The sequence below is a fragment of the Ahaetulla prasina genome, chromosome 3, assembly GCF_028640845.1.
Source record: "Ahaetulla prasina isolate Xishuangbanna chromosome 3, ASM2864084v1, whole genome shotgun sequence".
NCBI lineage: Eukaryota > Metazoa > Chordata > Lepidosauria > Squamata > Colubridae > Ahaetulla > Ahaetulla prasina.
In genome coordinates this window covers 57,020,659-57,047,334 of record NC_080541.1, presented here as the reverse complement: position 1 = coordinate 57,047,334, position 26,676 = coordinate 57,020,659, and the positions used below count along the sequence as shown (strand labels likewise).

The 26,676-nt window shown below is 36.6% G+C and overlaps 1 protein-coding gene across 5 annotated transcripts in view; it reads right to left on the bottom strand.

The window, feature by feature from the left end:
- Window positions 1-3,736: 3,736 nt before the first annotated feature.
- The window catches only part of ANKRD29 (ankyrin repeat domain 29), a 36,939-nt gene continuing 13,999 nt past the window's right edge, over window positions 3,737-26,676 (bottom strand). For 3 of the 5 annotated variants that reach the window (XM_058178459.1, XM_058178457.1, XM_058178461.1), the window contains 6 exons: window positions 22,165-22,263; window positions 18,634-18,732; window positions 13,724-13,822; window positions 12,749-12,844; window positions 9,146-9,244; window positions 3,737-5,578 (listed from right to left, as the gene is read on the bottom strand). In XM_058178459.1, the coding sequence (XP_058034442.1) occupies window positions 5,495-5,578; window positions 9,146-9,244; window positions 12,749-12,844; window positions 13,724-13,822; window positions 18,634-18,732; window positions 22,165-22,263 (576 nt within the window). In that variant the 3' untranslated portion in view covers window positions 3,737-5,494. The other 2 variants (XM_058178458.1, XM_058178460.1) reach the window with 2 other exon arrangements.

Genomic DNA, 26,676 nt, shown 5'->3' with positions numbered 1-26,676 from the left:
TGGGCGTGGCAACGTGGTCATGTGATTGGGTGGACGTGGCCAACTTGATGTCACACACATCGAGGGGTGCCTTGCCAGCCTCAAATCGCCACTCCTCACCTGCCCACCCGGGCTCCTTAGGGCCCCAATAGGAAGCAGTTGGAGCTAAGCAGCCACCATGAGAAAGAGTTGGCAAAACAGCTGGCTCAGTTCAAATTGGATTTGACCGAGAAGACGGCTCAACAGAAGCACCTCACTGAGCATAGGCTTTCCAAGCAGAGGGAAAACCTGCAGGAGTACAAGACCAGATGCAGGCGCCTGAAGGCTCAGCGGGCTGAGATAGTCAGCCAGTTGCAGGCCATGGTGCAGTCCTACTGGAACAAGGCCCTCCGGTTCTTTGCCACCAGCGGCATTTCCGTCCAGTCTTTGCCTAAATCCCTGGCACCAGGAGGTCGAAGCAGACCCCAAATCAGAATTCTTGCCCCCCTCCAACCCACACAAAAAGACTCTAAAGGGGGAGACTCTCTGCAGCAACACAAATGTTCACTGTATGTATCCGGCCCAGTTTGAGGACACCTAATTTAGTGCAATATAAAAAATGCAAATAATTTTTCTGTGGACTACCAGTGGTCCACGGACCACCAGTTGGTGACTGCTGTTTTAGAGATCATCAAATAATTTTATGATTTAATTGAATTTCAACAGGGAACTTCTTTCCTTTGTTGCAAAGACCCAGCTATAGTATAGTATTAGCTATATTTTTTCTTAAGGTTCATAGGGGCCCTTTCCTGTACCTTGAACAAGCGTGGGGACATTTTATTACAGTCTAAGATCAGATAACAAAAATTAAAATAACCACATGCAATCAGAGAATATAGGGAAATCTTATTAATTAAATAGATATAAGTAGTCCTTACATGTTGACCACTCATTCAGCGATCATCCAAACTTAAGTGGTGCTGAACAAATGGTAGTTATGACTAGTTCTTGCAGCACTTCCACAGACACATAATTGCAATCCAGGTGCTTGACAAAAGATCTAGAGTTTTGACTGTTACAGTATCTACACAATCAGTTTCTGATCTTTCCTGCCAGCTTCCCATAAACAAATTCAATGGGGAAGCCAGTAAGTAGTTGGAAGTTTCAATTATATGAGATCCTTGCTTAAGGATTTGCAGTGATTTGCTTAACAGTGGCAACTGGAGAGTGCTGGGATTACCATTGGTAAGCAATGTGGCCATGTAGCATTGTGCTTTACAACTGTATTGCTTAGCAAGGAAAATTCTGCTCCCAATTACCAGTTGTTAAGCACAGATTACCATCTACTAATATTATCAGGTCTAAACATAGAAAGCCTTGTGACTTGGGCATAGAATTCAGCAAATATATAGTGATTTCAGCGTACTTCTCTGTTGAGAAAAATTCTAAATGCCATTAATTAGAATAATCAAGCAGTCTTATTTGTTCTAGATTAGTTGAGAACAAAATTTATTGTAAAATCTACACCTCAGAAAGACCAATTCTAAAGTTTCAATTTCTTCAGAGGCACTGGAGTATGATTAGTGCAAAAGGTATCTGATAATATAGTTGCAGCCATAAATGCAGAGGAAAAGATACTGTACTGAATTGGGAAAAGGCTTAGTGATATTGGGAATAGGATAACAGTTTTCGTGATTTATTGCGAAGTTGTATAACCTTGGGGCAGCTGCAAGGTTATTCTGCAACAGCTTTAGTATGGGTACCATACGTGCAAGTGCTTTCCCTAATTTCCTTTGAAGCAATTTATATATTTTGAAATCCACAAGAGGAAAGCGTGGAATATAGCAGACTATGGCATTTATTTGCTGCTAGATGACCTTCCAATATATCCAGCTGCTTAAAATTTTGATGGAGGCCAAATGTTTTCTTTCAAGCAAATCTGTTTATAATTAGTTATGCTGGGACACTGTGATAACAACCAGGATATTGTAGTTTAGTATTTGTAGGTAGCAGAGGTGGGTTTCAGCAGGATCTGACCAGTTCTGGAGAACATGTAGTGGAAATTTTGAATAGTTTGGAGAAAAGGTGGTAAAAATTCTGACTGGCCCCGCCCCCATTTATTCTCTGCCTCCCAATTCCCAGCTGATTGGGAGGAAATGGGGATTTTTGCAGTAACTTTCCCCTGGAGTGGGGAGGGAATGGAGATTTTACAGTATCCTTCCCTGCCATGCCCACCAAGCCACACCCACAGAACCAGTAGTAAAAATTTTTGAAACCCACCACATGGGTAGATATGTCAGCTGGCTGTTTAAAAAGGCAACCTGAAGTGTTTCTCACTGGGCAGCAAACATACAATAATTACCTCTTGACCACAACACTAATCCTATTAAAGTCTTTTGCAAATTGAAATCCTGAGGTAGAATTTTCCTTTAATAATATAGTAGAACCTCTGGTCACAAACACTTCTGACTATGACCAAATCGGGTTCCAACCTAAACATTTTCAATTTTTGTGTGTGGCCGATTTCACCTTCCATGCCATGTTTTTGTAAGTGCCAAATTTCCAAAATCAGGTTCGGGTCACAACCAAATCGGTTTGCAATCAAAGTTATAGAACCATACTGTATATGATACAAAGAAACCCAGACATATTTCTTTTTTTTGTATGCTTGTATTAGACATTCCTAATGAAAAGGCTTCTGAGAAAAACCTTATGTAATCTAGGTTATACTAGATATCTAGGCTGTGTTAGATGATACACATTTTATGGTAGATGACATTTTCATAGTAAAGTATATAGCTGGTTTAAACCCTTTAGGAAAAAGGACTCACTATCTCACATCAGAAAATATCGATATAGGTAGTCCTTAACTTACAACAGTTCACTTACTGACTATTCAGTTACAACAATCCTGAAAAAACTTATAACCATTTTTCACACTTACTACCATTGTAGCTTCCCCATGGTCACATGATTTACTATCAGATGCTTGGTAACTGACTCACATTTATGGTGGCTGCAGTGTCCTGAGGTCATGTGATCAGCTTTTGCAATCTTCTGACAATCAAAGTCAATGGGGAAATCAGTTTCACTTAACAACTATGTTTTCACTAGATCCACTAATCCACTGTGATCCACTTAACAAATGTGGCAAGAAAAGTTGTAAAATGGGGCAAAACTCACTTAACAAATTTCTCATTTAACATAAATTTTGGCTCAATTTTGGTTGTAAGTTGAGGACTACCAGTATGCCCTCATATTTTTTGTTTGTCAAATTAAAAAACATACTTTTATAATAAATAGGATAGTTGAACACCACAAACCACCAGCATCATTATTAGAATGTCTTTGGGATCTGTAAGTCTCTCACTGGGATGGTGGGTGTATCTGGGGAATATTTTGTCTTCTGGTTAAAATATTGGTATGGGTGAGTATCAGCAGGCCAAGTAGGAAATATAATGGAAATCTTGACCTAGTATCTGGAATCAGGAGGGGTTTAATGGAGAGAAATAGACTTAGGTTCAGTTATGGAAACATAGGGAAAATATTGATTCAAAAGCTACCAATTTTCTCAGGGCTAAACATAATCAAAATCTCCAACAGTTCCTTACATGTTTCTTATTTTGGTTGCTCTTTTATGGATAGACTCTATTTGTCAATGTATTTCTTAATGTGCTGTGCTCAGAACAGAACATAATATTCCAGGTCTTGCTTAATCAATGCAAATTAGAGAATTATGAGATTTGTTGATCTTGATACTATATATCCATGCCCAGGATTGCATTTATTTTCTTTATTTTAATCATTTCTTTCTTTGCAGCTGCATTACATTTTGGTACCTGTAAACATGAAAGGAAGACTGCATACTATACAGTTATTTTTGGTTTGCTACTGCAATTATCAAACACAAAAAGACTCTATAAAGCACAATTTATTCACCTCAATGATCCTAATTGATATTGTATATGACCTATAAACTGATCTTCAGTCAATGGCATACAACCAATACACAAAGGCTCATAAATAAAAAAATAAATGCATTGTTTATATATGTATTTTATGGCTAATATATGTTGGCAAGGATGAAGATGTCATAGAAGATCCGTACTTATTTATTTGTTCACTATTTTTAGTACTTCTGCTCAGTGATGCAGAACTTAAGAAATTAGTCTTTGGCCATAATAATTTTACTGGAGCTTAATGATCTTACAGGGAAAAGGGTTCTTTAGATAGTAGTATTTAGTTCACCCACAACACAGTCATCTATGTATTTACTCAGAAAAAACAACGTTCACATAGCAGAAGGATCATTTGGAAAATATCCTCATTATGCTGAGCAGGGCCCTAGATGTCTGCCCCAAAAATCTACCCTTGAACGTTACCATGTTTTTCTAGCACTTCAGCAATTTAGTAGATGAGAATTGTATATTACATTATATGGCCGGGATTCTTGAAACAGAAAAGAAGCATGTTAATATGTCCATAATAGTCTCCATTAAAATATTTGGTAAACATGTCCTAATATGAGAAATGTTCATTACACAGAACTGTCTAAATGAAAGTAATTCTATTTAATCCTTATTTCATGTCTTTATTGGCCTGCTCCCAATGTACATTCAGCAGATTTTCAAAAACTATTTGGCATCCATTAAATCTGTTGTAATGCATAAAATGTGTGACAAAATGCAATCCATAAATTTTACTTTTCCTAGATGTAAAAACATGAATTTACATTGTAATTCATAAAAAAATTATGAGTGATGATTTTACACATGCTTAATGGAAAAAATATACAAAAACCAAAATGATATACATAATAGGAAATCTGCATAGAAGTCTCTGAGGTTAACAATAATAAATTATACAAAAGGAAATTAAGTATTATGTGTGTTGGTATCTCTGTGTAAGTCCCTGTCTCTCTCTTTCTGTGTGTGTGTAAAATGAAAGTAGTCTAATCACTGCAAAGAAGCCAGACACGTCATAGGATGCTAACCTATTGAGAGGCACTTATGTATCTCAACATCTAAAATAACTTACAGAAAACAAGCCTATGCAACATTTTTTTTTAAAAAAATGGTTAGAACAATTAGGATAATATGTGACCTGCAAGTTATTAAATAAGTGTAATTCCCAGTACCCCTCATAATTTCCATCTAGTTGTTGCCAGTTGTAGTTCAGCAACAATAGCAGAGGTATGTTTTCCTGCATTACTACCTATTACAATTTTGAAGACAAATTAGGAAATGTACTTCAAAGATACAGTATACTAAAGGAAAGAGTCTTTTTCTAGTAGAATAAGACCTGCTTTTCAGGAAAGGTATAATGTGGAACCAGTCTTCCCTACTCCAAAGCCAGCAACTAAAAGCTGGTGACCATAGCAAATTAACAGATCTTAAATCTACCATTCCATGAAGAACCTGACTTCGTTCACAGAGTAAGAGACAGGAAATACTTGAATCTCAACATTTTTTCACTTCTAAACTTTGAAACCTAATATGGATAGGATTCATCATCTGTCTCAAGATGTCAAGGGATATTAACTCTTCCTGTGTTTTGCTCTAGATTGCAGGAGACGTAGAATGCGCTCATTTTTTGTCAGATCTGAAGGCAATTCATTTTTCTGAAACAAGAAACAGATCAATGAAAAACCAGAAAAAGGATGGTTATTGCTTAGCTTTGATATCCAAGTTTAAGACACACATCAACAGGATTATTTGCATTCAATTATAGATCACAGGCAGTGGTGGGTTGCTCCCGGTTCAATCCGGTTCTTGTGAACCGGTAGTAAAAGTGGCGGGAGCTTCTGCCCACCTGCTCAGAAGTCATCATGGTTGGTATGTGCATAGGCAGAAGCGCGCAAGTGCGTATGCTCACTCCCGTTGTGTACCGGTAGTAAAGGTAAGTAGAACCCACCCCGATCACAGGTAATCCTTGACCTATGAATAATGGAGCTTGCCCATTACGGCTGCAAGTAGTGACAACCATTAAGTGAAACAGCCAGGCTTAACTGCTGCTACCCCCTTCTCTCTTGATGCCACCATTAAATGAACACACAGGTGGTTAAGCAAAAATGGGGTCCTGGGAGGCTCGCCATCCAGCTGGTTCTGTAAAGGAAGCAAACAAGCAGCAAAAAGTGTTGCAAAGTCAGAAACAGGAAGCCTGTGTGCTTTATTGGTTGAAGCCACACTTGTGGGCTGGACCCCTGACCGGATCAGCTGGCTGTCGGGAGACTGCAAACTCTCCTTGATCTTGCTAGGCTTCCGGGAAACCAGCCACCTGCATGCAAAGATAGCTTCAGGACAAGCTTCTGCAAACCTTTTCCTTGCTTAATCTTCTCCCTCCCCTAGAAACCGACATTTCTTCAATAAAGTAAATAAAAAAGCTGGGAGGTACAGACTTGTAGACAGACTTCTCTCTCTCTGCCTCCCCCTCCCACCCTTTAGATGTTGAAATCAAACTTTCCTTTTTGCCCTCCAAACCTTTAGAAAGCTTTTTGCTACCTGTACTCTTTAGGACCCAGCTTCTGCCATGGCTGTTTGCTGCACATCTGAGCTTTAACCAATTTTTCTTTTGAGCTGAACTTTTTCTTCAGCTGCTCAATGCAAAAAAGCTGCAGAAAGATTTCCTGTGCTTGCTTGCTTCCTTTACTCTTCAGCCTGGCAGTTACTCATCAAGGTAAGTCACTTACAGATTTTGTCATCCTCTTGCCAGCATGCAGTAAATTTAGCAAATGCGGTGATTAAAGGGGATCGAGGTTAGATGACATACACAGGAATGGACAGATTATGTTTTAATTCTCTGGGCCTCTCAGCCTTTGGTAAAAATGGCCATAATTACCCAGCTGGAATTGTAGTAATGGGTATGAAGTCAAAATGACTTCAAATTGTTTCTAGAAGAAATAATCCAGAACTTATATTAAAAACAATTTTTGTCTTCAATGGCAATTGATCTTTAAAGTGCTTCCCAGATTATCATGCTTTTTTGAATTTACATAAGCTTCTGTATGAAGGCAATTATAATGTAGAATAAATTTCAGCAAAATAGCATGTAGGGCTCTTCCATGCTTCCTGAACTAATCCAGGGAGGCTGAAGTTGGGAACAGAAGGAAAATTTGATTTTAGCATGCATGGGGATAGCTGCTATAAGGCTTATCCCAGATAAGATAAAGATACTAAAGGTAGGAAACGTTGCTGACATGAGGGTATGTGATTAATTTTGGATTAATAAAATCTCTCCCCATTTAATAGTTCTATTGCTTTATAACTTTATCTATAAACAGTACCTTTTGCTCCCCTACTCCAAGTAGTACGTTGAAACAGTAATTGAAAATGTGTCCTATATTTGGTGGTCTTTAAGATATGAAAGTCTCTGATAATTGTATTGATAGAAATAACACTATAATGAATGCAAATAATTATTCCCAAAAGTTCTGCTGCCCTCTAATGGACAGCTCTGTTTTGTTCTCCAATTGAACTTAATTAAACAGAACAAAATAAGAGTTGGAAGGTTCTGCGGAAATCATCTAGTCCAACTCTGCTCAAGCAGGAGACCCTATACCCGTGATGGTGAACCTATGGCACACGTGGCGCGTGTAGCCATATTGGTGGGCATGTGAGCTCATGTGTGGCATGCATGCATGCCAGCCAACTGATTTTCGGGCCTACTGAGCCCACTGGAAGTAGGGAAACAGGCTGTTTTCTGCCTCCGGAGGGTCTCGTGGTGGGTGGGGGAGTGGGGAAAGCCCATTTTTCTCTCTCCCTAGGTTCCAGAGCCTTTCTAGGAACTTGGGGAAGATGACAACGGCCTTCCCCACCCACCCCCAAGGCTCTCCAGAGACCGGAAATGTCCCATTTGCCTAGTTCCAGTGGGACCAGAAGTTGGCAAATGGACCATTTCCAGCCTCTGGAGGGCCTCTGGGGGGTGGGGAAGGCCGTTTTTGCCCTCCCCAAGCTCCTAGAAAGACTCTGGAGCCTGGAGAGAGAGAAACCGTGCCACTGTGTGCCAGAAGCAGGGGGGTCACGCGCGTATGCGCAGAGTGAATAGAATTATGTGTGTGGGCATGCATGCACGCAACACACACACACCCTGCTCCCGGCATGCAATGGCAAAAAGGTTAGCCATCACTGCCCTATACCATTTCTGACAAATGGTTGTCCAAGCTCTTCTTAAAAACCTCCAATGATGAAGCACCCACAACTTCTGAAGGCAAGCCATCCCACTGAGTAATTGTTCTAACTGTCAGGACATTTCTCCTTGTTTCTAGGTTGGTTCTCTCCTTTATTAGTTTCCATCCATTGCTTCTTTTCCTGCCTTCAGGTGCTTTTGGAGAATAGCTTGACACCTTCTTCTTTGTGGCAGCCCTTTAGATATTGGAATACTGTTGCTATATCACCCCTAATTCTTTTTATTAAACTAGACATACCCAATTCCTGCAACCATTCATGTTCTAGCTTCCAGTCCCCTAATCATCTTTCAATCCCCTAATCATCTCTAGAAGTGCTTCTCTGCACTCTTTCTAGAGCAGTGGTAGTCAACCTGGTCCCTACCACCCACTAGTGGGCGTTCCAGCTTTCATGGTGGGTGGTAGGGGCTTTGTCCGATACTGAAGCACTTTCCTTTTTTTAATTTAATTGACTTTTTTTTTAAAAATTCATAGCATTATTTAAAAACATTTTCATTAGGTTTTCATAAAATTCCCCGTGACAATTTAAATTTCTGTATTATTTGTATCGCCCGCGCCTAAGTTTAGTTCATGTTATATAAGTGAAACTAAATGGCGCTATAGTGCGACCGCAAACAAAAGAGCCTCATCCCAGAATAACTTGCGCATCTGTCCCCACACCACCCAGCTGTAACAGACAAGCAGAGCTGGTAGCTGGTGTCTCCCCCCAAACCCAATCCATGATGCGCGAGGGGCATGCGCAGACAACGATACACTTTATAAATCACCATTACTGTGGAACCGGTGGGCAGTTAGAAAATTTTACTACTAACAGAGATACAAAATTGGGCGGTAGGTATAAAAAGGTTGACTACCCCTGTTCTAGAGTCTCAACTTTATTTTTATCCATCTTAGATGAAATGCTTTAAATCCATATAAGAATTTTCAGAATGTTTTCTTTAAACATTTAAAACACTGCTCCACTGTTTTACAGCTGAAAATATGTAGTAAGTGTAAAGTACGTACCTTGTTTTTGAGTATTGGATCTGCTCCTGCTTCTAAGAGTAGTGCTACTGCTCTAATATTGCCACCAAGAACTGCTTCATGAAGGGCAGATGTCCCATTCTAGAAAATACAGAAAAAGTATAAATACATCCAAGTATTACAACTGCTGAGTAACAGCTCTGTTTTTTAAAATCAGAATAAGAACAACTCCTCCAGAAAAGGAACAAAGCGCAACAAAACTTCTTGTCCTGCTCTGACACCTATATCATGAATTGATTTTACAACATTTGAAGACATACCATAAAGACATTAAAATTCTAGCACAAGATTACACTATAATAGCAATTTGAATAAAGTGAACATGAATAATCTTCTGTATTTGGACCACTGAAATTATAGTAATCTTTTGATATTTTCAAGTGAGGTTCTATGGTACATCTAAGAAGGATGGATGATGTCACTCTCGCAGTGGCCATCAGAGGTTTCTGGCCAGGGAAGTCTTTCCTGATAAAGGAGAGACCAGGAAATTGCCCACCTCCACCCCGGAGATAGGTGAAATAGGAAATGGACCAAACAGGATATAGGTGTAATATGAGATTGACTATTTCATTAAAACTATGGAAAGACAGATTGGACTAAAGCCTTAAAGATATAGAAAAGGTCAAAGGGGTAGGGGAGGAGAAGCCTATCTTTTTACTTTCATCTTAATCATTGACTTATTTTTACTTTTATATTATAAATTTAAAAAATGGCGATCACCAGAAAATTGGCAGCATGTTGGTGAAGGAGGAGTAACCAACAGAAAACATGACTCCAGAAATATTACAAAAAATGGTTTGAGGAGATGGGGGAGCAATTATTTGAATCTGTCAATTCTGTCAAAAGTAATCTGGATGCTTTTAAGTGAGAATGAAATGAAGGCTTATAAAGATAAAAGGAGATGAAATATTTTTTTTTAAAAAATGAGTTAATAGACAACACAGAAATAAAATAACTGATAAAGTGGAATTTTTAAAATGTAAAATATAAATAATAAACTTGAGAAACAAAAAACAAAAATTAGACAATCTGATGTTGCTAGAATTGAGAGAAAAATAGTTCTCTTGAGGCAGAACAGTTCCAGAAGATCCTAGAGAAGACACTAGAGAAAACATTGATCAACCTTTAACAAATGTTTTGGATGGGATAAAGATGATATGGAAGCAGAAACTGAAGAAATGTATAGAATCAATACTTGGTTTGTAAAATTAAAAAATGTATTAAGGAACATTCTTGTGTATTTCTTTGGGAAGAAGATTAGACATCAAGTTTTGCAGCAGCATTTTACTACCAGATTTTAGGTTAATAATGTAGATGTGATTTTACGTAAAGAAATCCCAATCTTAAAGTACTTAAAGAAATACTGCACAAGCAAAAAAGTATTTTCTTTTCTTTTATTGACAAGCTTAAACAGAAAAAGATACCATTTTGATGGGACAAATTAAACGGAGTCATCTTCACATTAAGACGATAGACGTTCAGTCTGAATTCAGTTCACAAAGCAAGAGATTTTTTAAGAAAAAAAATAGAGGGGAATTGGAAAAAATAAAAATAAAAATAGCAGAGGGCCCTAAACAAAAAACTAGGGCCAGTACAAAAAACTGAGGAATCCATCATGTTACGCACTACAAGTTAGAAAACTTTTCTAAGGTTTTGGAATAAATATAGATTTTAAATTATTTCAGCAGGAACCCAAAAGAGAACTTGGTTATTTTGTATATAAAGCTCTCACCTTCAACCAGAACTGATATTGACTATGATTGTGGCAGAAAGGTGAGTGTGGAAATTACTTTGCATGGAACTAAAACTTTGTTAATGGTAATTTATTCTGCAAATTATGATGAAGTAACATTTTACAAAGGACTCAAGGATAAGTGATAGACTTACCATATAAAAATTTAATGGGAAACTGGATTGGAATAATTTGTTCATAAAAAGACAGAATCTCTGAGAAAGATATTAAAACAATACAATGTAAATTACTAAATGCTTTTATATATAACTATGATGGATAATTTAGAGTTTATAGATGCATGAAGTTAGAAAAAATGGTGATGCAAAATAATGTACTTGTTTTTCTGAAAGACACAGATTTTTTTCAAGAATTTATATGTTTGCATATTTAAGAATTTAGCCACTGGTGTTCATAATGGGGAGATACTGCCAAAGACTTTTTCCGGTCAACCCAGTGATTTTAGAATTTAAAAGGAAAATCATTAAAATTATTTAATGGAGATTAAACGAAACACTGCAGAGAAACAGCAATGGAAGATTGCAAAAAGAAGTTGAAAGATTTTTTTGACAATCTTAAATATGATTTGGGATGCAAGTAAAGCGTTTATGAGAGGATATTTTATGTAGCATAAAAGCAAACTAAAAGAACATTAGATAAAATCAATTTTAGATCAGAAAAAATAATAATTTTAAAAAGTAAAAATGAATTATGTAAAAAAAAAATTAAATTTGCCTTTACGGGACTCAACACAAGAAACATTTTAGTAAAGAGAAATGGTTAACTAATAAAGAGTTATTAAAAGAGTGTGGAGAATATAAGATAAAACCTAAAGAATAAATGGGTATAGTTTTCAGTGGATTTTGTAAGCACAGTTAAGAGAAAGATTTAATGTAGATAAGGACATTTGAAATTGAACAGCAGAAGATTGAGCTTGCAGTTGAACTACATACAAATGGTGAACACCTAATTACTAAAATGTATAAACTTTTGTTGAAATTTGAAGGGGAAGAACAAGTGAAATAGTATATGACAACATGGGTGAGAACATCTTAATGCAACAGCAGAAAAATATCTGATTAAAAGAACTGAATTTTACGTTGTTATAAATTAAAACAGAATTTTATAAAAATTGATGATACAGGATTCCAACAAAAATTATCTAGAATGTATAAAGCTATTTCAAATTTATATTAGATTTTAGACAACACAAAGAGTCATTTTTTCATGGCTAATGAATTTAAAAAAAGTTTTGGTTTCAGTTGAATATTAATATTCAACTGAATATTCAATATTCTTTGTATTATTGTATTAGAAACCAAAACTTTTTTTGTTGGGATTATCACTGCTGTGAGGCTATTATATGCACGAAATAGAAATACTTTGAAATATCCAATGGCTGGTGAACATAATGGAACAAGCATAGATGGCAAAGTTAACTTGTTTGCTTACAGAAAGATCAACGACTACATTTATTAGTGACTGGAAACTCCTTATGGACTTTTTGCTGAAAAATGAAAAAAAAAGTGATTTTTTGATTTGGTGAGTAGAAAGGGTAGATTATGGAAGGAAGGAAGATATAATCTAAGGAGAGGAAAAAATATAAACGTATTTATAACTATTGTTAAGATTGGAAGCCACTTTTTGGTAACTTTTTATTTTCTATTTCTTCTTTCACTTCTTTCTCTTTAATCTTCTTATTTTCAACCTAAAATGGTACTGTTTTTTTAAAAAATCTCTTTATACAAATGTTATACACTCACACCCACACACACATATATATATAATTATACTTGGATTCTACAATAAGTCACAAATTACAGTACTGAACATTTTTGTCCATCAAAACTTGCCTTCAGGATGCCAAGTGCAGGAGAGAATTTAAGTAATTCTTCTATAACTTCATTATATCCTTTGGTTGCAGCTTTAAGTAAAGCAGTTGTGCCATCCTTCAACAGAAACAGAGGACAAGAAGGAACTGATTATTGCACACAGGTTCTTTTTCATTTTTTCATTTCTGTCTTTAAAATTTATGCAGAAAGATTTCTTCCATTATTTAGGTGTGATGGGTATTATTTCCTTCATAATAAATAAAAATTCTTAGTTTATATAAAAGATAAACAGTTTATATAACTATTTTGATCCATACGTTGTTAAGTATACTGTAGGCATTTGTTGCTTTTTACAACCTAACGAAGCATTCTAATTAACTTTAAAACAAACATATAATTGTAACTTTTGGCTAGTTTTAATAAAAAATTCTGGGCAATAGTATCTTGTAATGTACATTACTGCAGTTACCCTAACTTCCCTTATATTCCTTCATATTTTTTTAAATTAAGTTTCATTATAATCTTTCACCTTTTTTCCAAAAAGCAGAAGTCATAAATAACTATAATCAAATCTGTGATTCCTTCCTTCCCTTTTTTATGTTAAATACAATATGAGGGAAGAGTTAAAAGATGAATTTTGAAACATGGGTTATGAAAAATTCAGTAACTGAGCCCTATGAGCCATTTGTAAGATGTATATTTATAAGATAAGCTAATAAATATATTTACATTCATACCTAAAATGTAAATGAATGCCAAAGCCATGGGAAAGTGATTTTTTTCAGAATATGGTTTCTTTAATTCTGATCGTGCAGCCACAATTGGAGTTTTGACTACTGTGACAGCTTCTAATGTGCCAAGCAACATTAGAAGATGCCAAGATACTTGAGAAAGTATTCTAGCCAGAATAGACACCCGAATTACTATAAATTAATCTTATTATAGAATCATTCTTTCTTCCAACATAAAGTCTAGAAAACGAAAGTGTTTGCTTACAAGTCTTGCAGCATCTCGATCTGCTCCTCGGAGGAGCATCACTCGCACTACATCACTGTGTCCCATCTGGGAAGCTATCCACAATGGAGCTGTCCCGTCCTAAAGAAAAATTCAGAAATGGAATAGGATTAATCAAATTGATTCAAGCAGTGTTAAAAATTTCTGGCAGTTTACAATGAGATTCTGGCTGAAGTTCAAGGACAAATGAACTTGGATATCCAAACAAAATCCTTTCTTTGGAAAGAAACAGTACTTAGGACAAGAGGAAATTCAAATATGGGTGTCTTCTAACTAAAAAAAAGTTTGCATAGTATAGAGAAAATATTTGCTGCCTATATGAAATAATGGCACCATTCAGTATCATTATATTTTTTCTTTAAAAACTACTCAAGATAGATCCAGACTTAGTCATGTTAAGAGAACAGGCAATGAAATTAACAACTGTACCGGTACTTTTGACTATGGACCTTATGTAGATAGCCACATGAAAGTGCTATCAAACAATCCTTGAGCCAATAGCAAACTAAGCCAGCATAAACTGCTACCATCACTGCTGATTCCTAGTCTGACTACCTAAATAGGCCAGTAAAGATGCTATGCTTATTAATTTAATGCAGGCTAATTTAAGGAAAGCAATTGATGAATTCCTCTTGCTCTGTTTTCCATCCCATCTATTCTCTCCTGGAAAACCATCCACAAATTATTCTTAATACACGATAGAACAGGGCTGGATACTGCAGCCAGACACTTGGAACAACAAATTTATTAATCCTCTAAGCAGCTAAGTTTTCCTGCAATTTTCTTCCATGTCTGTAACTTCTCAAACTTTCTGAACATTGATCTAGTACTTTTCTGTCTAGCCGACAGGTCACACTAACAGGTAAGATTGTGATTTGTTTCAACTTTGTTACAAATTTGTAACTAAGAGTATGTGAAATGAATAGAAATATAAGCTTAATCAATACAGGAATTAATTCTGTTTTATATGGTATCTAATGTCGACAAATATTTTCACACCTAAAAAGAAATGGGAAACCTTCAAGTCAGTTATGACGTATCACATGTTGGCAGATAAAAGTAGGCCTATAATTAAGAAGCCAATTTCTAATTACTTCCAATAATTGGTAAATATTATTTTGAGGTTTACTTATCCAGATATTAAGGAAAGAAAGATATCAGATTCCTATATAAGATATCTGGGTGCACAGAGATGTTAACAAAGAAAATACACCCATATCATAATGGGAACAAATAAATAAAAGATGCAATCAAGGTTTATAAACATGTACCTTATGGCATATTCAGGGGCTCCTTGTTTAATGACATGTTCAGTGACTGCTTGAACTTACAATGGGCTGAATGAATGATAGTTAGAGTCAGTGTACTTATGGCTATTGCAGTGTAGCCACATGATCCTGCTGGCCACCCACAAGCAAAGTCCTGCTGGCAGGAAGTTGCAAGTCATGGTCATGTGACATCCTCATTTAAACAACCTACACAGTCCTTGTTTAATGATGGCAACCAGGGCTGTTAGAACTGCCATTGCTAAATGGCATGGTTACATGGTTTTATGGCTTATGACCACATAGTTTAAAAACAGTTTCCAGTCCCAACTAGCAGTGTTAAATGAGGACTACATGTAATGGATTCATATACTTGAAAAGGAAGCATTTAAACTAGAAAGTGGGATTAGTCACATGAATACACTATTTACACTGAGATATGTCCTGAAGTTGGCCCCAACAGAAAGGGTACGCAACTTGGGCGTTCTCCTGGATGGACGGCTGTCGTTTGAAGACTATTTGACAGCCGTCTCCAGGAGAGCTTTTTACCAGGTTCGCCTGGTCCGCCAGTTGCGCCCCTTTCTTGACCGGGATGCCTTATGCACGGTCACTCATGCTCTTGTCACTTCTCGTCTGGATTATTGCAATGCTCTCTACATGGGGCTACCCCTGAAGTGCACTCGGAGACTCCAGTTAGTCCAGAATGCAGCTGCGCGGGTGATTGAGGGAGCATCACGTTGCTCCTGGGTAACACCACTCCTGCGCAGTCTGCACTGGCTATCTGTGGTCTTTCGGGTGCGCTTCAAGGTTTTGGTTACCACCTTTAAAGCGCTCCACGGCTTAGGGCCCGGGTACTTACGGGACCGCCTGCTGTTACCTCATGCCTCCCACCGACCCGTGCGCTCTCACAGAGAGGCTCTTCTCAGGGTGCCGTCCGCCAAGCAATGTCGGCTGGCGGTCCCCAGGGGAAGGGCCTTCTCTGTGGGAGCACCTACTCTCTGGAACGAACTTCCCCCCGGTTTACGCCAATTACCCGACCTTCGGACCTTTCGCCGGGAATTGAAAACCTATCTATTTATCCAAGCGGGACTGGCCTGAATTTTAAATTTTTAAATTTTTAAATTTTAACAATTTTAGTGGGTATTTTATATGGTCAATTCGACGGTTTTTAATTTCGGCCTTTATTGAATAAGTTTTTTAATTGGGTTTTTAAGTTTGTATATTTAACTGTTTTAATGTAGGCTGTACACCGCCCTGAGTCCTTCGGGAGAAGGGCGGTATAAAAGTTTAAATAAATAAATAAATAAATAAATAAATAAATAAATAAATAAATAAATAAATAAATAAATAAATAAATAAATAAATAAAGTTACCTACTGCTTTGCTTATGCTATATTATATTTGCTATTTATCAGTAATGCAATAAAAGCTGTATAAGCAATTACATAATATTGTGTGATTACATATTTTATTCAATAGATGGCACTATACTATATTATATTTATATGTATGTAAATATAGCAAACATTTGCTGTATTCTGTTTTGATGGAATGAAATGGCAACATTATTTAGATTCTTTTAATGGGTATGCAGTACACATGTCTCCTTCACTGTTTGGAAAAAATGGATTCTAGTTAATAATGTATATCTTCATTGTAAGTTTACATTGAGGTATTTCTCCTCTCCTTTCCTTTAAACTCTGTCCAATTGTATCATTATTAGCGATCTACAACATCGCTGAAGAACCAACAAGAAATCTTGGAAATAAGAGAGAGGGAAATAAATATTCCGTCAACTCCCCAATACAGTGCCTCCAAAGAATCAAAGATCTGAAAATAATTGAAGATGAAATCATTTTCTCATTTGATATGATAGCACTCTTTACATACATAGACCCAGAATTAAAAAATAATCCATGACAGCACTACTATACAACAAACCTGACCTAACCAAATATATCAAGATTGAAATATCCATAATCATGGACATCATTCAACCTTTGCCTGACCACATATATTCAATTTGAGGGACAAATATAGCAACAAATCAAAGGAATACCCATGGGATTACTGCTTTCAGAATTCATAGCAGAAATCATAATGCCTAGAATCTCTAATAGTCCCACGCATAGAATCCAAAGTATGGATCCAGTACATAGATTTGTCATACTAAAAGAGGACCATCTAGAGAAAACACAAACCATCAATAACATCTTCAAAGGAATAAAATTCACACGAAACATAGAAAAAAATATGCTACCCTTCCTGGAAATCCCCAGCAGCAGAGGCAGTGATTAAAACACAATTAAAACACAAGTCTATCATATCCAACTAACACCCCAACCTCCCACAAGAGAAATTTAGATGAGCACAAACACACTACAGCAACCCTGAAAATCAGAAAAAGGAAACAGATCATCTATAAAACATCTTCCAACAAAATGGATACCCATGCAACTTTATCAAAAATTGCCTGACCAGTCATGCCAATGTAGCACAACTAACACAAGCTGTGAAAAGAATAACACATGCCGTACATCAAAAACAACTTAGAAACCATTAACAGACTATTAACAACCATACGGCATCACCATAGCACACAAACCTAACACTCTTCAAAACTTCCTAAGTAAGCCAAAAGACCCAGAAGGAAAAACAGCAGTCATACACTGACTCATGCAACATACAACAACATACAGTGTACTGTAACAGCCACCATGTAGGACAAACAGAAGACTAGCACAGCACATCCATGAACACTGCTAACAATCTAAAGACATGATAAAAACTCCTTAATTTCATAACAGATCAACTGACTCAACCATAGTTCAACGGGGAAACTGTAAACATCCTAGAGACCTAGACCAAACCAAGTCCAAGAACGCTAATGAATTCCTGGAAGCCCAGCACTTAGACAAATCAGCCATCAAAAAGGACAGAGACAATCAAAAAGCCAAAAAGGAAACAATAAGATTGAAACACCTCACAGCTAACAATCAACACCCAGATGAGCAGAGATTAATACCAAGATTAACACTGGACAAACAATCAAGAGCTAAGCAGTATCCCAATCAAGGAATTACCAACTCAGACAAACAAGCTAACAAACGACAGGCTAATCAAGGGATCACGAACACCACTTCCATCATACTGACAGGGCAAGCTACTAGTACATAAAATGAGAGCAAACCCTATCCCTTCTAGCACTAACGATGTTACATAGTTTGATAATGAAATGCTTGCAAGAAAACAACCGAGTTCAGAGAACACCAAGGATCCCATCACATTTAATTCTCTAAAAATAATGGAGGGTCTCTTCTGAAATATTTTCCATGCCCTGCTTCTGGGTGAACTGAGATATTTGTTACACACCACTTGTCCAGGGTCTGTAGCTGTCCTTCCTGCACACATACCGTTACATATTGCCAAATATCAGAACAAATTTAGCAGTGTTTAGAAAGCTTATTATCATGGAAAGCCATCATCTATCAAATATTTATTTCCATATTAAAGTCAGAAAAACTATTAGAAGTTACTGAATATTAAGACATGGCTGATTAATTTTAGCATGTAATAGATAAAGGGACAATAACAGAACAAAATCTATATCTTAATGCGGAATATTACCTGCCTTGGCTGGTTGACCTTTGCTCCTGAAGATAGTAATAACCGAATTAAATCCAGATAACCTCCCTGAGCAGCCAGGAAAAGTGCAGTAGCTCCATCCTTAATTGGAAATACACAAATAATTGATTTGATATTTTACTAATAAAAATGTCCATAATATAACCATTGAATGTTTCCCTTCTTCCAGTAATTCTCAAGCATAGAGAAATGCCACTTGTATTTAAGATTTTTTTCCACATCCATTAAACACTTCCTGCCACTTAATGTAACTCTGTCTGCAACACTGATAAAAGTAAAATACAAAGATGCTCTTTAATTAGTCTGCTTTTAGCTTGAGATGTAGTCAATGTAAAGATTAGAGCTGTTTTGTGAGTAATTGTTCCAGCAGGGTATATTTGAGGTCTTCCTGCAGAGGAACTTTGCCAATTAGAAACCTTTTATCAGCTCAATTGAATAACAAATATGACAAATGGCAAACAGGTTCTTCTGTTTATTCATTCCTTTGAAGTATATTAAACCATTTAAAGACTATCAGACACAACTTGACTAAGGATTTTGATTAAATTTTTATTGAGTTTTGAAACGATCTAATTTTAAAAAAAGAGTATGCATCAAAAGATGGATTATCGTTTGGATTATTGTTATCTTTCTTTTATAACTTTGATTTAACAAACCATATAATGTAATTAATTTATTTTTATTCATAGTTTTATTCATTGCCTTGTTGGTTGATGTTTAAATAATTGATTTTTAAATATTTTACTGGATGTGTATAAATTGAGTAGTTGATTTAACTTATCCTTCTGAAAATTTAAAGAGAATAATTAGAGAAGAACGTTTTACCAAGTTGCAAAAGCGAAAAAGAGGAGAAAATGGGAAAGAGAGATTGTAAGAAGATTAGGAAATTCCTGGTAAAATTACGTATATTATTGTCAGTACAAGTACATTTCCTCCCAGAGTAGTTGAGCAAAAAACTTCACTCATCATATGTTGTCAAAATATCTCCCTACAATAATTATGGCCTATGTTCTCGTTTATTGCTGATTTTAGATATGCAGGTGATGTTAAGCAAAGCAAAATCCTTAGCTTCAAATGTATCCTGGCAGCAAAAAGCCACCTGCAGATCAGGACGTTAATGTAGGAATTGGTAGTTATGATGCTTGGAGAGAGAATGAATTTTGACAGGTAACCTTTATTGCTTTACAGTACATATGCAACAAAGCAAAATACCAAAACCAATCAAAATTGAGAATTAAGAGGGATAAAGTAAGCTAAGGAATTTAATAAAATTCAGCACCCTACCATATAACAGTTGTCTAGACTCTAGCAAGTTGCAACAACTTGGATTAAAAAAAAGTAAAAAAAGAATGGTGGCAGAGGAAAGTGCCTCAGACCGAAAGGATAGGGTTACTCCATACCAGCACTAAGTGATCAATAAGCACCAGATTGTCCATATTCCCTACATGTCAACTGACTGCACTTACTGACCTAGTTCACCAATTTCATGCACCTAGGCTGCTTCATAGAGAAAACAATACTTTCAAACTTCAATAGCCAAGGACAGTTTAGCCTTAGCCTAACCCCATTCATAAATTACAGACAAGCTGATGAAGACACAACAAAACAAAGAGGTTCCTAGGGTTTGTTCATACTGTGGCTAGATAAAGATGTCATGGCTCAATGAGTGGCTTGAAGATTCCAGCCTAACTTCATAAACTACTCTAAATGGGAGAGCAAGAATGCCCAGAAAGAAAGAAATATCCATCACCAACAGATTCTGGGATGATTAGAAATGGAGCGCAATCTGAACCATCTTTTTTGAGAGCAAAACACTGCAACAAAATGCCAAAGGTTTAAATTTCTTGGAATACAATAATCATAATAGTTCTTTGCCATATTTGTTCATTAAGGGGTCTTACACTAACTGGGAAAAATACTGCTATATAAAACAACCTTGCACAATTTGCATGATCATTCCACTCTAAACAGCTGTCTCTGAATGTTAAGTGAAATCCTTGCTTGCTTTATACAGGTGTATAGTAAAGAATATATTACTAATGAGGGTTTTTCAGACATTATTGCAGAATAGAGAAAAGTTACTGTTGCTGATTTTTTAAAAATCTTCTTAATTTTGATTTTTAAAAAAAAAAATCTAGTAGTATACAGAAAACAATTATAGGGGACTGAATAAGATACTGGGGACCGAATAAGAAACTGGTTGGAATGCTGCATGATTCATGCATATTATTTATCTTTGTATTTATATTCTATTACATATTTACTTAAATCATTTAGCAGAGGAAATAAAAATTAGTTGGGATATGCCAGTTTATTGAAATGTAAATGAATATTTCTGGTGAGCAATTCTTATATCTAATACTTATTGTATTTGAGTTACCTGGGAAGACAGATATAAATGACCTCTAATCATAGATACCAGCAAACTGTTCTCTTTCTTTGCAGCAGCCATAGTTTGCATGCATCCCTCCCAAGGCTTTAGTGCAGCTCCTATATACTCCTCCTACTTTTTTCCTGAAACACAGCGGTAATTATTTGATGCAACACTCTATTGTGCCAAAATCTGATAGGAAAGCAGTACTTTAAAAGTGGAGGTTGCAATTTGGAGTTTGGCTGTATTTTTTTTAAAAAAGTCTGGACTGGAGTGAAGGAATTTTCCCTTCCTCTGTTTCTCACAACCTGATTGTAACTCTCAGCCAAGAAAGAATCAAGGGCAACCTACAGCTGCTATAGTATACATTGTGCAAACTATGGTTACTGAATGTAGATCAGGGATCTCCAACCCTGGTCCCTTTAAGACTTGTGGACTTCAATTCCCAGAGTTCAACTCTGGGAGTTGAAGTTCACAAGTCTTAAAGGGACCAAGATTGGAGACCCCTGATGTAGATTATACCATTTTAAACAATCTCTCTGCATGGCATAAATTAAAGCAGCCCTATAGTAGAGAGATGGGCAAAAACCTGAGGTTCTTCTTTGCTATGTAAAGAGAAGTTATTTTTTAACTTAGGAAATATTAAAATAATCTAATTGCTATGGCAATCTCATGAACAAACTAAAGCTGAATTACTTATTCTACAAAGATATGTACAAACATATACTGGGCCTCTGTGGCTCAGACTGGTAAGACAGTCTGTTATTAACAGCAGCTGCTTGCAATTACTGCAGGTTCAAGCCCCACCAGGCCCAAGGTTGACTCAGCCTTCCATCCTTTATAAGGTAGGTAAAATGAGGACCCAGATTGTTGGGGGCAATAAGTTGACTTTGTATATAATATACAAATGGATGAAGACTATTGCTTGACATAGTGTAAGCTGCCCTGAGTCTTCGGAGAAGGGCGGGATATAAATGCAAATAAAATAAATAAATAAAAAAAATATGGAAGAGGTTGTATTAATTTGGTGTTCCAGATATCTTCAATTATTTGAGAGACTGTCACATAGATAATGAAACAAATTTGTTCTTTTTAGCCCCAGAAAGACTGAAATAAGGAATCGACATTTCAAGAAAACTCACATAAAGCTGATCATGTATGTTGGCCCCATGCTTTAGTAAGGTATCCACCACTCTCATGTGCCCATATTGACAAGCAGCTAGCAAAGCAGTACCACCATCCTGAAAAGAATACAAACACATACAAGAGAAAGTCTCAGAGAACAGTGACTGCTAAACATTTCTTAGCACTTAACTATCAGTAGAAAAGCTCAGTTTATGTGGCTATAAGTTGCTTTCCTGAAAATACATCCCAATTCCTATTTATTTAAAAACACATTTTGAACCTTAATTGGAAGCAGACCTCTCTTTTAATATCTTATGCTCATTTTATTCCAACTTATAAACAGCTCCTATTTTACATTTACTACAATATACCCCCATATAGATTTATATTCAGTGGCCTCTTTTAAAAGGGGAAAATTTGGCTGTGCTTTTCTTTTTCCTTCCTCTAAGCAGAAACCTGGCTTTCAGCATGAAGAAGAGTCATTTAAGGCCAAACTGTAAGAAACAATGAAGGATCTTACTCTAATAAGGATTCCTATGGAACTATGGCTAGGTTCACTTTGCAAAGCAAAAGCAAGGCTCAATCATTGCCCCAGAACTGTTGCAAGCACATCAGTAGGGCTTACTTACGTTCAAGTTTGGAACCTAAGGAAACAGTGACTTGCATGATAGACCACAGAATGAAAAGCTATGAGGAAGGTTCATTGCTCCACACCTGCATTTCTTAAAATGTCCTATAATTTGTGTTTCAAGCAAACTTGCATTTTAAGATAAAAGCCATTCCCCACGATGCTTTGTTCCCTTATTTTAAACCATGGCTATTACAGAACACGGCTCCTCATAAAATCGCATTCAGTTCTATAAAACGGCTACACGGTTTCCATAGCAGATTAAACTTGGGAAATCTGGTAAAGTTACAGCTGTTTCCCTATTTCTCTTTTCCTTTGTCAAACCTGTTCCTTTATGACAACTGCAAGTATATTCTGCCCTCATTTTATACTAAATGGAGCATCATAGAATACACAGTACAAACAAAATTCTGCCCTGATCATTTAACAATCTTCCAGGAGCTTGAGATGACAGGAAATAATTTCCATTTTTCACATGCAGGTTATGAAGTGTCCCATAAATTATATTATCACGGCAATTAATAACCTCATCATACTTCCCTTTCCAAACTGTTGCATGTTTATATATCCACAAAATATCCTATCTACCCACACGCTGGTAAGATTCATTTTTTTGTTTGAATGCATAATGTATAATTACCTGAATTATGTCACTGGTCTAAAAGTGCTCTCAGGAGTTTTATGCTCAGATAGCTAGTTTAAAGGTGCTGTCCAGTCCATGAGTTGGCATAAAATACAACAGCACAAATTGGCTCTCTCCAAACAGTTGGGCTTCAGTTTCTTCAATAATCCTAAATGGCACTATTCAAAAAGTTTACTGTGGAGTAATTTAAGATGCAGCATCTTGTGCATTTCCATGCCAATAGGGAAAGTGTCTACCAACTGCTCAATAGAAGATAGATCCCAACAGATTCTGGGTAGAGTAGTAGATTTATCCCTTCCTCAAAATCGAATTTCTGGAGTAGGCAAGGTCCCAGTAAAGCTCCTACTCCAAACCACTTCTCCATGTTCTATAGAGGCTATCTGGGAGACAAGACCATGTACTGTTACCTCTTGAATACTCCCCATGATCTCCTTAGGGAAGGCAAGACTGGCTGAAGTTCTCTTGTTTCAACCAACATTAACTCTGCAATATATTCACAGGTCAAGGGGAAAAGGTGCTGACTGAACAGGGAGTCCCACTTCAACTGCATCACTTTACAACACTCAGGGATCCAAAAGATCTCTGGCATGTTGTGTCTGCACCAATGCTGAAAGATAGTGATAATTCTTGCTGAAATTTGAGGCTTGTCCTGAAAGAGAGTCACCACTGTAACAACCTACTGCCATGAATGCTGACAAGGTGAAAACCACCCACACAGTGTGTCATCAGGAGGGAGGGCAAGGCTAGATGAAGCACAAGTTTCTTAGCAAAAGGGTATGAGCAAAAACTGAACAAGAAGGAATTTCCCTGCATAAGGTACTGGCATCCATGCTAGTAGGCTGAACTATCATGCTAAGGACAGCAAAGGCAGGTGTGGCACCCACCCAGAATGGCTAATAAGGGCTAGGCAAGCCACACCGATTACATTGTTGAATCAGTTACACCTGGAATACACCTTTGCACCACATGCAAATTGCAAAATTTCTGCTGGGAGAAATGTTCAATTTCAGTTCAGAAAAACTAGAACTGAGCTGCTTCAATTCTTGGCTATAGATGAGAGGAATACTGCAAGAATAGCTAACCTTTATTCTCAACCTGAGTTTAGGGGGCCACAGAGCTATGCTTATGCCTTTCTATATTAAGGCAATATGTATTATATTCTATACCATATGTTTGCTTAATTGCAGGCCTATCTTTTTGTGTAGAAAGACAATATTGTTTTAGGAGAACAATACAAAATTCAGTTCTTCCATAATAGATGGTGGCTAAGTAGCTTTGCAAAAATGAAATAGGGAGATGGTATATAATGCTTCATATTAATATATGTACTTTCCCTAATTATGCCTGGGATGGAGTTCCACTTTTCATATTAAATTTGGCAAAAAATTGGTCACATCTGCAGTGCATTAGAAACTGAAGCAGCATTGGTGCTGCTGGCATACATGCTGGAAACTCTGAGAAATTACATCAGTCTTAGAATAACTGCACACAAAGATCTCAGAATGAAGAGAACAATTACCCAAAAATGGCTTTGCTGTGACGAAGAAGCACAAGAGATCTTTTCAACCAGAAAGCAAATGCATAAGTTATACAACAGATGCTGTGCATATTGAACGGATTAGTAATACTAGTCAGAACTCCTCCAAGGAATTTTGGGCACAAACAACTAATAAGCTGAACCGTATTAGGTGAAATGTGTTACTGTATTAGGGTGCTGAAATCTCTTTCTGATAACACTTTTTATATTACATTAAGCCCCACAAATTCTATATTCTGAATCTCTAGGTAAACATGTGCTAGGAGTTTCTGATTTGAATTCAACCAACTTTCTATTTACATGCAGCCCTAGAAAACAGGTAGTGAATCAGTGGGTTACTTCCTGTAAAAGGCAGTTTCCACATTAATGGAACAGGATGTCAGAAACAACAAAACACTTAATGCAAGTCAGGGGTGCACAACTTGTAATTCCAAGACTGTCTCTCCAAAGCTTTTGGATTAGGACGCAGTGATCCTTCTTCAAAAAGGTGCCACTGAACTAATAATAGAGAATGAAAATGAAATACATGCAAAGTAATCATATTAAGTGCAATTCATTTAAGTAAAATTAATTCCCCCCACCCACCCCGATCCAGTTTTTTGTTATGGCCTTTTCAATCAAAACATTGTTTTTCCAAAACACGTAACTGAAGGAGGAAGCCAAATGTGGTATAATCTGATCCACTTCCTTGCACTATGGGAACAGAGAGGACAACTTGTCTTATTTGAATGATGGATCTTCAATCTGATGGGAAAGACCCTTGAGCCAAGTTACTTACAATAGATTGTGGCACAAGATACAAAGATTCTATTCCCAGGTTATGGCTGAAGTTCTCCCTCCTCTTGGTGGATTTATTTTGTGGATATATTCTATTATTTTTTGGATTAAATTTTTTGGATTTTTTGAGAGTTTTTATTATTTTTTCCCTACTGCATTTAGCATTTTATGGATTTGGTTTTATTATAAAAGCATTTTTATTGTTATTTATTACTTTCACATTTCTTTTATTTCTTTTAAAGCCAGATACTGGTTTTCTTTTGTTGTCCTGCTTTGAACTACCGTATATACTCGAGTATAAGCCGATCCGAATATAAGCCGAGGCACCTAATTTTACCACAAAAACTGGGAAAAACTATTGACTCGAGTATAAGCCGAGGGTGGGAAATGAGGCAGCTACTGGTCAATGTAAAAAATAAAGATAGAGCCAAGTAAAATAACATGAATATTTATTTGAACGAAAAACAATAAAAGTGCAAAAGGGGGAAGGAGGATTCCCAGCTTTAGAAAATTTAGAACTACGCCACCTTTGGTATGACCTGAGCATAGCTCATAAAATTATCTGCTACAATGTACTTCCTATCAATGACTACTTCAGCTTCAACCACAACAATACACGAGAACACAATAGATTCAAACTTAAAAGTGAACCTCTCCAATCTAGATTGCAGAAAATGTGACTTCAGTAACAGAGTTGTTAATGCCTGGAATGTGCTACCTGACTCTGGTCTCTTCCCAAAATCCCCAAAGCCTTAACCAAAGACTATCTAGTATTGACCTCACCCCATTCCTAAGAGGTCTGTAAGGGGCGTGCATAAGAGCACCAGCGTGCCTACCGTCCCTGTCCTAATGTTCCCTTTAGTTGTATTCCTTTTATGTATTCAATTCATGCTTATATTTATATAATTATTTAATATGTATTTGACAAAATAAAATGAATGAAT